The 14,686-nt window shown below is 42.0% G+C and overlaps 1 protein-coding gene across 3 annotated transcripts in view; it reads left to right on the top strand.

Moving 5' to 3' along the window:
* Nucleotides 1–14,686, top strand: part of Syne1 (spectrin repeat containing nuclear envelope protein 1) — a 454,246-nt gene that overhangs the window by 348,904 nt on the left and 90,656 nt on the right. For all 3 annotated transcript variants that reach the window (XM_051164670.1, XM_051164671.1, XM_051164672.1), the window contains 7 exons: nucleotides 780–976; nucleotides 1,955–2,087; nucleotides 2,456–2,638; nucleotides 4,410–4,559; nucleotides 5,557–5,733; nucleotides 6,280–6,435; nucleotides 12,860–13,015. In XM_051164670.1, coding sequence (XP_051020627.1) covers nucleotides 780–976; nucleotides 1,955–2,087; nucleotides 2,456–2,638; nucleotides 4,410–4,559; nucleotides 5,557–5,733; nucleotides 6,280–6,435; nucleotides 12,860–13,015 — 1,152 coding nt within the window. The remainder of the gene's footprint in view (nucleotides 1–779; nucleotides 977–1,954; nucleotides 2,088–2,455; nucleotides 2,639–4,409; nucleotides 4,560–5,556; nucleotides 5,734–6,279; nucleotides 6,436–12,859; nucleotides 13,016–14,686) is intronic.

Here is a 14,686-nt window from a genome sequence, read left to right as displayed (position 1 = left end):
ATTAGAATTTCTTTTTCTTTTTTTTAAAAATAGTCTTTCTTGGTCTGTACTGTATAGCTCAGTAGTAGTGGTAGAGGCCTTCTTGACAAGCAATGTGCCATGAGCTAGATTTTCATCTCTGCAAAATAGACGGCAGACAGACAGACAGACAGACAGTTGATAGATAGATGATTAAAATAAAAGATTAATAAATAGATGATAGAGATAGTTATAGATGATAGATAACAATAGCTGATACAGATATAGAAGATAGATAGATAGATAGATAGATGATAGATAGATAGATAGATAGATAGATTGATTGATAGATAGATATAGGTATAGATAAATCATAGAGATGATAGATGATAGATAGCCATAGATGATATATTGATAAACATGATAGATAAATAGGTATACAGATAGATAAAAGATAATGGAGGATAGATTATAGATTATAAATAAGTAACAAATAGACAATATTTTTGTAATAAGTGATCCCATTTTGAAACCTTTCATAGTATGTTCACCAAACATTCTTTTGTAGTTCGATTTGGTGTTCCCACCTTAGAGATAATTTAGCTCAAGAGCTGTAACACATCCAAAGTTTCTACCAAGCTAAAAAGAGAACATCTATATTTTGATAAATACATTTTCAAGTTTCCAGAGCTGCAGAGTGAGGCTAGCTTTTGTTTGGTAGCAGGTAGTAGAAATGTAATAAATATCAGAGGACTGATAATGCTCACGGACAAAAGCTGCATGGAGCCAAACTCTTAACCCAACATCCTTGACCATTTTAGCATTTAAAATCCAGCCTTAACGAGTACCAGCCCAAACTGTATCAAGTGCTGGATGACGGAAAGCGACTTCTGATGTCCGTCAGCTGCTCAGATCTGGAAAGTCAGCTAAATCAGCTGGGAGAGCGCTGGCTCAGTAACACCAACCGTGTGTCCAAGGAACTTCACAGACTGGAGACCATACTGAAACACTGGACCAGGTACCAGGATGAATATTTGGCCTGGGTTTTCATAAGTTCTGTGGTGGATTAGCAAGACTAGGAGATGCTGGGCTTGGAAAAGATTTGCACGATTAGGTTAGAAAATGGCCTAGTGTGGGAAACAAAGACAACCTGAGTGCTGCGGATGGGGGACCCCTGTTAAAGCTGGCAGGGAGGACAGCGCCCGGCGCGCCTGACCTGTGCTCTCCCATCCCTTCTTGTCTAGTGACTGCAAAGCCTTGGAGACAGGGAGAATGCTGAGTAAGAGATTCCTGCTCAAGGGCCATGGGACATGCGTTGTTAGGGTTTCACTGCTGTGACTGACAGCTGAGAAAAACAGTTTATCAGAAGGAATGTTTATCTCGGTTCACATTTCAGAGGTTTCAGGCCAAGGTCAGCCTGATCTATTGTTTTGGGTCCTGGAGCAGAATAGTGTCAGGAAGAGATGGTAGAAAAGCTCACTTTATAGCTGCCAGGAAGTAAGTGTGGTGTGTGCGCGTGTGAGTGTGAGTGTGTGTGCGTGTGTGTGTGTGCGCGCGCGCGCGCGCGAGGGGGCCTTTCAAGGATACCTCTGTGCTAGTCTCCACTTGCTAGTCTCCAGAAGGGAACTAAGCCTTCAACACATATGCCCAGGGGAATATTTTACACTGAAACACTAGCAGGAAACAGTCAAGGGACGCCATTCTTTGGACTTTATTGAGTGAAGCATTGCTTCTTAGTCACCTTTACTTCAAACAGCTTTTCATAACCATGAGCTGGTGTTCCCCAACGGCATCTATGCAAGGAGACAGGAAGATGTTCTTATTTCCAGCTTAGCAATGGGTTGCTAGACTTAAGATATAAATGTCAGAAGAAAAGTGTCAGAGCACCAACCTTGTACACTTTCTTCCAAGTCCTTCCGGACTCTTGCTTTAACCGACGACCAGCAGTAGAGATGGGATGTCTCATTAATAGACTTTTTTAAAAATACATTTGAAGGTATCAAAGTGAGTCTGCAGAGCTGGTTCACTGGCTACAGTCTGCCAGGGACAGGCTGGCATTCTGGACTCAGCAGTCTGTGACGGTCCCTCAAGAACTGGAAATGGTCCGGGATCATCTCAACGCTTTCCTGGTAAGTCTGAGAACCTGAGGCATTTGATCTCATTTTGTTCCTCAGGCCAGATCCCTGGATCAGAGTAAAGGTGTCCAGTTGTCAACAGACACAGAAAAGAAGGGAACCTGCCATAGACAGTTCTGAGGTTGGCTTTGTGGGTCTGGTGCTTATGCAAATGAGCAGGGCTCCAGGCTGCCTTCCAGTTAGTTTTCAGGTGATGGGCTAGCTTCTTTGCAAGGTAAAAGTGTGCTGCCTTCGAGTGTCTCCAAAGAGCTCCACATGACAGACAGGGCCCTTGGTAGGTGGAAGTAACTGTCTGGACTCTCGATGAAAAGCTCAGCTATTCTATGCTAAACTGAACATGGTGACTTTTTATTTCTTTAAAGGAGTTCTCTAAAGAAGTAGATGCCAAATCTTCCCTGAAGTCATCAGTCACCAGTACAGGAAACCAGCTTCTTCGCTTAAAGAAAGTGGACACAGCCGCCCTGCGTGCTGAACTGTCCTGCATGGACAGCCAGTGGACTGACCTACTGACCAGCATTCCTGTGGTGCAGGAGAAGCTCCATCAGGTACACAGATAAGGCTGGTTCATTTGGTAGCAGGTGATTTTCACCCTATAAATGCAAATGAGAGTTAACCAGGCGCTTGTTTCTCTCTTTGCTGTTGCACCATGAATTAAAATGGGAGGCAGAGGCAGGCAGATTGCTGTGAGTTCGAGGCCAGCCTGATCTAAAAAGAGAGTCCAGACCAACCAAGGCTACACAAAGAAACCCTGTCTCAAAAAGATAAAAACAACAACCACCACCACCAACATAACAAACAACAACAACAAAATCCTGAACCATTCTATAGATCCCACACCAAATGACATTTCTTGCCAAAGTTTGCTAAAGTGTGCTTCCTCTCTCTCTCTCTCTCTCTCTCTCTCCCTGTGTGTGTGTGTGTGTGTGTGTGTGTGTGTGTGTGTGTGTGTGTGTGTGTTGGAAACTTGACTTGAAAACTTTGACTTAAATTGACATTTCATAGGGAAATGTAGGCACCTCGTACAATTGTGAAGGCCTACTACATACCTAAAAGATCTGCCATCTTGCATTCAAGAAGGAAATTGGATTTTACTCACTATAAGAACAGTCATGCATCATTTACAATACATTGTGATAAATTGGTCCTTGGCCTGTTTTGTCGTAGTTTGAATATCAGAATGTACTTATCACAACTCAGAGATCAGCACAGGCTCCTTAGCTCATGACTATATTCTGGTTGGTAATACTTCTAATCTTCCTGGAACCCTAGAACATTGTAATGTCTTTGTCTCTTTAACATCCATCACTGTAGATCAGGTATGGTAGCTGTTCTTAATGCACATACTGCTTTCCTCCAATATACTCCTAGAAAAAGAGGAGCAATCCTTTCTTTTCAGCACCATATAAAATTAGATCATATATATTTAATATTATATGTATTTGGAGACAAGCTTTGTAGTCTCTGGTGGTCTTCAGTTTGTGGTGATCCTCCTGCCTCAGCCTTTGAAAGGGCTAGGGTTATAGGCGTGACCCGCCACATACCAGGCAATTTAGATTTGTACATATTTAAATAACTGCTTTTGTTTTTACAAGTCACTGTAATCATGATATGCATACTTGTTTGACATATGGAGTAAGTATATCTTAAAGCTCATTGGCTCTTAGGATTACACATTAGAGTGCTGGAGAACAGAGGAACTGATAGCCTGCAGGGTGGTGTTTTGCTTTTCTCTTTTAGCATTCCTGAGTCACAGTACACAGAGATTTTACAAGATAATTAATAAAATACATCTGTTGAATGTTTTGTAGTTAGGTTTTTTTTTTAACCCATAAAACTAGCTTTAAAGTAAGAATATACTTTCTTGCTTGTGTTTTGATTAATTAGTTAATATTTATGTAATGTTTATGGTATTAGATAGCGAGTGAGTGTTAGGTGACTAATGTTTCTGTGTTTGCCTGATGTTTCAAGCTTCAGACATCTGAAACTACAAGGGCTATTATTTCTCTTGGTATCTTAGTAGATATCTGCATAGCCATTCTCACTGTGGCTGGCAACTCCTTTGGTGGGATCAAACAACTCTTCCACAGGGGTCTCCTAAGACCATGGGAAAACATAGATATTTACATTACAATTTATGACAGTAGTAACATTATGTTATGAAGTAGCAACAAGAAATAGCTTTATGGTTGGGGGTCACCTCAACATGAGGCGCTATATTAAAGAGTCACACCATTAGGAAGGCTGAGAACCGCTGTGTTAACAGAAGTTGGGTCTGAATTTTAGTATTTGGGACTCACTTTGTCTCTCCTTTCACAGCTCCAGATGGACAAGCTGCCTTCCCGCCATGCCATTTCTGAGGTCATGAGTTGGATTTCACTAATGGAAAGTGTCATCCTGAAGGATGAAGAAGACATAAAAAATGCAATAGGTTACCAGGCAATCCACGAATACCTTCAGAAATATAAGGTAGCTGGCACGCTGAGAGTTTTTTGTTGTTGTTTTTTGTTTTAGTTTTTGTTTTTGTTTTGTTTTAGGTATTTTGAGACGGGGGTTTCTCTGGCTGTCCTAGACTCAGCTTTGTAGAACAGGCTGTCCTTGAACTCACAGAGATCCACCTGCCTCTGCCTCCTGGGTACAGGGATTGAAGGCACGCACCACCACGCCTGGCTCACTTTGAGGTTTTTATAGTTACACATTTAGACTTTTTCGTTTCTTGAGACGGGGTTTCTCTGTATAGCTCTGGCTGTCCTCCTGGAACTTGCTCTGTAAACCAGGCTGGCCTCGGACTCATAGAGATCTACCTGCCTCTGGCTTCCAAGTGCTGGGACCGAAGACATGCACCACCACTGCCCAGCTACATTTAGACTTTGATTTGAAGGATCTCAAAAACTCAAAGCAGGGATTAGAATGTATATATCCTACACACAGTAAAGAGACATTTAAAAGCAAGAGTATGAAGGTATAGATACTTATTATTAGTTATTTTTATCTGCCTGTGGTTAAATACCCTGACTACGGCAACTTAGGAAAGAAAGGGCTTATTCTGGCTAACAGTTCAAGTGGAGCTACAGTTTGTAACAGAGGGAACTGCCTGGCAATAGGAGCATGAGGCTGGCCAATCACATTTCATCTGCACACAGGAAGCAGAGAGATAGTGAGCAGGAAGTGGGGCCAGCTCTGTAGCCTCAAAGCTGCCCATGGTGCTGTACACTCTCTAGGTCCTCCAGTGAGGTGTCACTTTCCTACGGTCCCATAACCTTCTCAAAGAGCATCCTGAAATGGGGACCAAGTGCCCAAGCACATGGACCTATGAAGGTCATTACCCACTCAAACTATAACACCCTGGAAAATAACTCATTTGGATGGAGTCATGGGAGTGCTAACAGGGCTTTCCAACCCCTGGGAATGCACTAAGACTGTACACACAGGAGCCTGCTACCTGATTCTCCCACCTCTCTTTTAGGGTTTCAAGATAGACCTCAACTGCAAGCAGCTGACGGCAGACTTTGTGAACCAGTCCGTGCTGCAGATCAGCAGTCAGGATGTGGAGAGCAAGCGCAGTGATAAGACGGATTTTGCTGAGCAGCTTGGAGCAATGAATAAAAGTTGGCAGCTCTTGCAAGGCCGAGTGGGTGAGAAGGTGAGCCAGGTGGCCTGGCCTTCTGATGCAGACCCCGAGAGTAGGCTAAGGCTGCCAGGAAGCCATTTCACTGGCGGTGTGACTAGATGAAACACAAGAGAGCCTCCCACGGCACCCCGAAGGGGACCAAGCTTTAGTCCCCTTTATTTTTTCTTTTACACAGTCTCCCTTCTCTGCACATTTCATGCGTCTGATTTTTTTTTTTTTTCTTAAGACGCCTCTTTATTTCTCTTCTCTTTACTTCGGGATGACTACAGTTCTTTCTTCTTTACCCATAACAGCCATTGATTGATGCTTGGTAAATTTCATTTTCTTAATCTATATATGCAATAGACTGTATCTTAGGAATTTCACTTCACATTTTTAAATTTGCCGTGTGGGGTTTTGTAAGGCCGTTTCCATGCAAGCGTGTGATGCCCTTTTAACATTGTCCTTCCATACCCCCAGGGCTTCCCAAGAACTTGCACCCACCACCTAAGAAATTTTTGTGCCAGTGATTTGTCTTTAGAACAAATTGTTGAAATTTACGTCTCTCTGCTCATTTAGATCCAGATGTTGGAGGGCTTGCTGGAGTCGTGGTCAGACTATGAAAGTGGTGTACAGACGCTGAAAGCTTGGTTTGAAACCCAGGAGAAGAAGCTGCAAGAGCAGCAGCAAATTGGCGATCAGATGTCTGTTCAGAACGCACTGAAAGACTGTCAGGTAAACGTCTGGCAGACCACAGGAGCTGCCTCATGCCTTCAGGCCTGTGCTCTATGAACTAACTCTTTTTCTTTTCTCTTTGAATAATTGCATCTGCTGATACATGTCTTCCATTACACAAGCCCATCTGGCAGTTGTTTGTTTGTTTGTTTGTTCTAACTTGTTTGATTTGGAGGCAGAGTCTTACATACAGCCAGTGCTGATTTTAAGCCCGGCACCCTCCAGCCTCAGTCTTATTAGCACTAGGATTATGGTTAGGTACCATCATGCCTTGTTTGGTTTTTTGTTTTTGTTTTTGTTTTTTTCTCTTCCAGGCTTCATCACCTGTCTTTAAAGGTTTGAGTTTATAGAAAGGATCAAATAGACACATGTAGTAGGGATACATAAATCCCATACTCTGACCATCAGACCCAACACTTATCGATATTTAACATATATTTGTACATTTTGCCCCAATTTTTCCCTTAAAGATGTCAATACAGGGGCTAAGGACACAGCTCAAAGTAAAGTGCTTGCCATGCAAGTGTTAGGATCTGGTTGGGTTTCCCAAAACCCATGTAAGTTTAGGTTGGGTGTGATGGCCCACCTGTAATGTTCACACTCAGGAGATGGAGTCAGGGGTCCTCAGAGCAACTGGCTTAGCCAGAGTAACTGAACCAGCAATCTCTGGATTCAAGTGACAGACCTGCCTGGATGTATAAGATGGAGGAAAGTCAAGCACGACACGGGATATTAACTTCTCTAGGTTTCACATGCATGCACACATACTTGTGCATGTGCAGCCATGCAGACATGCACACACATGTGCAAATTTATCACAAACCAGTGTGTACATGTAATACATCAGTGAATATCATTTTGCTTCTATATATAATTCATGTAATATCTGAGAAATAGTTTGTGTCACCATAATATACCTCAAAAATTAACAATTCCCTTATGTTATGTTTATGCTTAATCCATAATCATATTCTCTCTCTCTCTCTCAATTATTTTATTTTTATTTTTATTTTTATTTCTTTGGTTTTTCAAGACAGGGTTTCTCTGTGTAGCCTTGACTGTCCTGCACTCACTTTGTAGACCAGACTGGCCTCCATCTCACAGAGATCTGCTAGCCTCTGCCTCTCAGAGTGCTGGGATTACAGGTGTGCACCACCACACTTGGCTTCAGGTATCTTTTTATTTATATATTTTTCAGACAAGAACTCACTGTGTAGTCCCAAACTAGCCTGGAACTTGCAAGTAGGCTGGTCTTGGACTCATAGAAATCTGCCTGAATTACCCTTAGCTATCTTTAAAATGCATCATTATTCAATAGGGCTGCAGTGTCTACCAGCTGCATGTGCCTGTAAGAGTTCTGTAGCATCTTAAGTATGTTTTGATGCAGTTAACTAAACCATGCCTTGGCCTGGCTACTTCCTTAAAATGTCCCTTAACCTGTTCTTACCACAGAGTCATAGTTTGAATCTTGCTCTACCCAAGGGTAAGAGCTTCATAGGTGACATTGTTGCTTCCTGCTTTGTCACAGCCGGAAGCTCATGCATGCTGCTCATTGCAGTGATGATGAAGATCCAGGGCCCAGGCAGGTTGCCAGATTCCAGATATATGCCAGTGTCAGGAGTGCATATTATCTCAGTATTTCCTCAGGGATCCTTTGGTACTCAAAGGAACCATGTTGACAGCTAAGACTATTCTTAAATGATGACTTAAACACCATGCCCTGCCTTTGAACCTCAGAGCTCTCAAGCCAGCTGCGGCAGTGCATGCCTGTCATCTCAGAATGTAGGAAGCAGAATAGAAGGATCAGAAGTTCAGGGTCACCCTTGGCTACATAGCCTGGGCTATATGAAACTCTCAGAACAATAAGTAAATAGTATTAGATAAAACAATAATAAAGCATTCACTTGCGCTGAGTGGTTGACTAGCTCTGTTCTTTGGAGGGAATTTCCACATACCTTTGCCTATGAGCGTGAGCTACGACCTTCTTTCATGGTGTCTCATAAGAACAAGGCTCCCATGAGACGTGTCCCTACAGGAAGCTCCTTCCTTCACATCTCACTTGTCTGTCAGTTATAACTTCTCTCTAAGCAGCCTGATTTCTGTTTGGGACACATGCAATGAGGACCTATATATCCTTAAGCCCTTACACAAGCCTTAGAGTTAAGAAGAGGAAGGCTATATGGCCCGAGAATAGTTTCAGGTTTGAAGCTGTCTGAAATTATTAGTTGTTTAATTTTCAAAGAGTCTCATAGAGTCCAAGATGCCCTCCAAACTCAATATGTAGCGAAAGCTGGCCTTGAACTCTTGACCTTGTTGTCTCTGTCTCTCAAATACTTAGGTTACATAAGTGTACCCACTATGTCCAGTGAGAAACACTCTTAAATATCATTTTTTAGAATGAAGATGGATGTATAATAAAGATTGAAGACCAAACATGCCCAGTAACTGCTCTCAGTGGAGTTTGCATCTTCTGGGAGGCCAGAGATATGTCCAATTTAGGCCATAAATTCTAAAATCTGAAAAAATGCCAGCCAGCATTTCAAAAATTCACATTTAAAGTTGAAAAGCGATAGTTTTGCTGAGTCTTTGAAGTTAAAATATTTCCATTAATTTCAAAAGGCATCCCCTAAATGTTAATGTCAGCAGGGCGAGTGCTTCCGGGTCTCACGGTTGGTCAGGGTCACTGCACTACTGAAAGGTTCCTTGTCGGCATCATCCGTGGAGTTTGAGTTTGGTCTTTGATCCATGTTCGTATAGTTTCTTCTTTTGTCCTTCCTTTCTTCTCTTGTTTTCTCTTCCTTCAAAGAAAGATTTATCTTGCTGGGTGTGGTGGCACATGCCTTTAATCCCAGCACTCGGGAGGCAGAGGCAGGCAGATCTCTGTGAGTTTCAGGCCAGCCTGGTCTACAAAGCGAGTTTAGGACAGCCAAGGCTACACAGAGAAACCCTGTCTCAAAAAACCAAAAAAAAAAGAAAAGAAAAGAAAAAAAGAAATATTTGTCTTATTTAACCTCGAGTGTGTGCATGCGTATCTCAGAGGTTGAAAGGGGCGCACTGCATCCCCTGGACCTGGAGTCACAGGGGCTCGTGAGCTGCCTCATCTGAGTGCAGGGTCCTGATCTCCAGTCCTCTGGAACAGCAGTACTCCTTCTCAATCCCTGAGCTGTCTCTCCAGGCCCAGTTTCTTTTTCTCACTAGTTTTTCCCCCCCTCTCTGTAATGGTTTTGTCTCTTTAGTTTATGTGTGTGTGTATGTGTGTGTGTATTCTTTTTAATAGACACATTGAAGTCTGAAAAATATTACAGAAGTTCAGCCAAATTTTATTACATGTGGGACTTAAGTCTTAGGCTCCCAGCGGGTCACTTCAGGCAGTGTCAGAGACACAACTGACACTGTGGCTTAAGGAACTCCATGCTGGTGCCAATTCACGGTTCAAATGAAAAGCCGTTTCCTTCAAGACTGAAAAGCCAGGGAGGAGCCCACACAGTTATTTTGGGACATCATATGTAAGTCACAATCCCTAAGTGGCAGGTCCTAATTGGCAGTTCTACAAACTTTGATAAAATTTATTGTCACTTTTGAGAAATTGTTTCTTTGGCCCACAGCATGAAATTCAAGCCAGTGGCTAGATTCAGGCTTTGTTTTGTTTTAAACAGCTTGAATATTTTTCCAGTCTCTTTTAGAGGTGATTTATTGATTGGATGCAACATAAAAACTGATATTTGTGAATCAATCCAAGTTGAGCATAATTTACTATTACAGAAATATTAGGATTGGCCTTTGCCTCCATTCATCAGAACCAAAACATTTTAAAAAATTATTCTTGAAAGGAAAGGCAAGCACACCTTTATCTTGCACTGAAACATATTTCAATCTTACTTTGCTCCTGGGTTTCACTGTTACGGGTACATGTGCCCAGCTGCAGGCAGCCCTGCCGAAATGCATTATACCTGGGTGATCCATTTAGTATTGCTCTCTGTGAAGATTTACCATTGTGGGTTAATGAGGATATATTTAGTTCTAATGATCAAATTTTAGCATCTTAGAGGAAGGATAACTGTGGTTCTCTATTATATACCAAAATATACATATATATAATTATATACTGTGTATTAAATATGAATTGAGATGATCATGCATGATTATTTATTTCTTAGGAAAAATACAGAAATATTTTAAAATGTGAAGTTAATTATGTTGTTATATTTTTTCAGTGATTATCAAAGCTGTCATAATATTGACCAAAAGTAGTAGCAATGAGAAAATGACATAAAAACAAAAATCATTTCCTTATGCTAATAATTAAATGAATTTCTGATTAGTGCATTATGACAAAATTAGCTCCATGATAATTCAGGAGGGAAAAATAAATTTTCTGGATAGCATGGCAGATTACCAAGTAACTGAATACAATATGGCTAGTTTTGCCAGAAGAATATTTTATATATATTTATTTTAACTTTGGTCCTTTGGGACAAGCAAGCGATATATTATTGGCCCTATTTTATAAATGGAACAGTGAGAGATGACGCGTCTGAGGGCTGGGACTGGAGCTCAGCGATGCAGGACTGCTTTCTTAGCACACAAAGCCCTGGCTTTGATTCCCAGCATCTCAAACAATGGAAGTGGTGGTGCGCATCTGTAATTCCAGAGTAAAGGCCGGAGGATCAGAAAGATAAAGGTTAGTTGTGGCTACATGGTGAGTCACAGCAGAAGCAAACTGAAGAAATAATAACTTCAAAAGAAGTACAATATTTGTGCTTAATTTAGTGGGGACCTCTCAGAAACACTTGAACAGTTACTCAACCACACCATTTCTTATCCATCTGTGAATCATCGAGCTGGTAAATAGTTCGTTGTGCAAGCGTTAAGGACCTGGGTTTGAATTCCCAGCATCCACATAAAAGTTGGCTGTGATGGTGTCTGGACTCCCAGCACTGCAGAGGCAGAGACAGGAGGCTCCCTGGGATTTGCTGGGTAGTCAGGGTAAGCAATCTGTGAGTCAGAAGATGAGTTAAAAAGGCTGGGCAAGACATCCAAGACTGACCTCAGGCTTCTCAAGGCATACGCCCACATGCAAGGACATACCCACACAAAATTAAAAAAAATGTGAATGGGTTGAGAGGAGTCACAGGATAAATATTTTTCTTACATAGTTAATTTTATCTGAACTTAAAGTATTTTGAAATGTCCTCCCTTCTAAGCCAAAGGGTCTTTGGATTCTACTTTAATGCCTGGTATGCGCTTCAGAATGTGAGGGTGTGACCACATCTTAGTATATAGTTACCCCAATATGAGATTCACACCCTTCCCCAGACCTCACCCCTCATGGGCTCCCCAAGGCCCTCTGTAAAAAGCGTCACTTTCCACTGCAGCCAGCCCTCAGTCACTTTGTGACCCAGATTAGTTGAATGGCTTGATATCCAGGTTCTCCATCTATAATGATGTTGACAGCAATCTCAGGTTGTTTAACTGGGCCTCAGTGGCATTTGCATAGTTGGGTGGGGTTATCATGCATGGCTTTTGTTTTTATATAAATGACCATTTTTAACATGCGTGTTTTGCTCGTGTGCATATCTGTATACCATGCATGCTTGGCGCTGTTATCAAAGGTTAGAGGAAGGCATCAGATGTGGAGGTACACATGGTTGTGATCCGTGCTGTGGGTGCTGGGAATTGAACTCAGGTCTTCTGGAAGAGCAGCCAGTGCCCTTAAGCATGGAGCCATCACCCTAGTGCCTGATAATGTGTGATTTGCGGATGATCTTTGAAGCTTTTCTCATTTTGCTTTTCTTTATTGAACATTTTATTCTAGCAGTTACAAAGGGACCTTCCAAAGAAAATGAGGATTTAAGACACAAAGAAGTCTTTCCAAATCACATAGAATCAGGGTATTGGACAAAGAGAAGATAATAGGAATTCTTTATCACTTTAGTCTCTCCTATTTGAAGAAATTGAGACTCACTAGAAGTTCCTCACTTTCCCAGAGTGGCACTGCCAAAGAGCAGCAACACTATGCCTGAATTTCAGGTGCCATCCTGTCACAGGCTAAGCCATGTGACTTTTAGACCATCGGCATGTTTGGGTCTAAGAATATAATGCCATTACAATTTTGGATATGTATTTCTTTCCTTAGAACTTTTTGAAAAATACATATAATGATATTTCTTTATCAGCTGGATAATCAGATTTTATATTTTTCAGGTTATGCTAAATTTACTATGGGTATAAAAAGCTCTTTACTTTTTAACATTTAAGTATAGAAAGAAGTCTCACTGTTCAGACCCTCATTTGAGAATGGTCGTCTTTTTGGATTAGTAGCAGGGTTTTCGCGCATGAAACTGTAATGACTCAATTTCAGTGCACCCCAGAGTTCCATAATAGAACAATTTAAAATAACTATATATTTTTTTTAATCTTTCAGGAACTAGAGGATTTGATTAAAGCAAAAGGAAAGGAAGTAGAGAAAATTGAGCAGAACGGACTTGCATTGATTCAGAACAAGAAGGAGGAGGCCTCTCGCAGTGTCATGAGCTTACTGCAGGAGCTCAGCCAGACCTGGGCTACTTTAGACCACCGGGTAAGCTTGCTCCCAAGATCCAGTTCCCACTCCTGGGAACCCAGGGCTGGTGTTCGCTGAAAGCAACTGAGTAAACAATTATCAGATCCCTGCATCGCCTCTTGGTATTGTTGACTCCCTTTCGTCAACGTCATTTAATGCATGGCTCTCTGGATTGCATCCATCCTCGTAGTCATAGACACTGCTTAGGCACAGGTCATTCTCCAGTGAGACTGTCTGCATCCTTGCTTTTTCCAAGGATCCTAAATAGAGACAGAAAGAGAGACCTGAAATTAGTAGAGAGATCTTCTTGTAAGACCAAGAGACATTTCAAATTCCTATGCCCAAAGTAAGTCACAGTTTCCCCGCACACACAAACCTCCCCTTGGTACCATCTCAGTTAGTGGCAACTCTGTCATGCTGATTGCTTGTGCCGGAGCTTTTGAAGCCACACCCCACTTCTTTCTCTCATACTCATACCCAGTCCATCAAAAGATGTTGGCAGATATACGCTCTCATAATAGATCCAGTCCAACCCACCCCTGCAGCTAGCACCCTGATTTATTATGCCCCTGCCACCTCTTGCATGGATTATTTCCACAGTCTCTGAAGCAATCTCCAGCTCAGAAGAGCCAGCTAGAATGAAGTCACATCATAATGTCACCGTGTTCAAAATCCAGCAATAGCTTCCGGTTTCACAGAGAATGAAACCAGAGCTGGGTGCTGACCCCGCTTTCCCACTGTATCTCTGATCCTGTCTCCTACTATTTCCCTGAAAGGTCTTTTTGCTTTAACCGTACCTTGGATCATCTGTTCCATTTTCCTGGCATACTGTAGCTTTCCCTTGCATGGGAATGTAAGCTCTCCAGAGACACTTGATAGCACGCCCAGTAGCGTGCTGAGTCTTTGAATCTTCCAATAAGAGCAGTAAGGGCTACAATGAGTACCTATGATGCTCTATGTAAGGTCACATTGATCCCCAACACATCTGAGTGCTTACAGTTAGTTATGCACACCTTACAAACTGGAGCTGAGGGGCAAGCGCACACACACACACACACACACACACACACACACACACACACACTCACATGCTTGTGTGTACATGTATACACACATACATGCATGCCTCTACACGTGCACACATGCAGTCACACACTCATATGCTCACCCACTTGTGCACATGCCCACATGTGTATACATACACATACATGCATTCATCCATATATGCACACATGCAGGCACATGCACGCACGCACGCGCACACACACACATTCACACATATATCATGCAAACAGAAAGGGGACTATTTTGGAAAAGAAAAGGGACGTGGAGTGAGGAGATGAACAGGGGTTGTGGGGAGTAAATACTGTCAAGGTACAGAGATGTGCCTGGCCTGAAATGTCAGACAGCTCCTACCACTCATGGGCTTTCCTCCAGACTAGCTTTCCACTTTAGCTCCGTATTATCTTTGACATGGCTTTAAATCTATTTTATTTTATGCATTTCTATAAATCACCACAAAGGCCTGGGAACAACTTACCATATTGTCATCAGTTAAGCATTTCTCTCATTGGAATATTGCCCTGCGAAAAACAAATAATAGTGCAGAGAAGAAACAGACGACACAAAACCTCTCGCTGATCACCTTCCCTCATCGTCAAGTCTACTTTATGACTCTTCAGAACAGCC

This window comes from Acomys russatus, chromosome 21 (genome assembly GCF_903995435.1).
Source record: "Acomys russatus chromosome 21, mAcoRus1.1, whole genome shotgun sequence".
Lineage (NCBI taxonomy): Eukaryota > Metazoa > Chordata > Mammalia > Rodentia > Muridae > Acomys > Acomys russatus.
The sequence above is the reverse complement of the archived record's forward strand: the minus strand, read 5'-3'. Positions and strand labels throughout refer to the sequence as shown.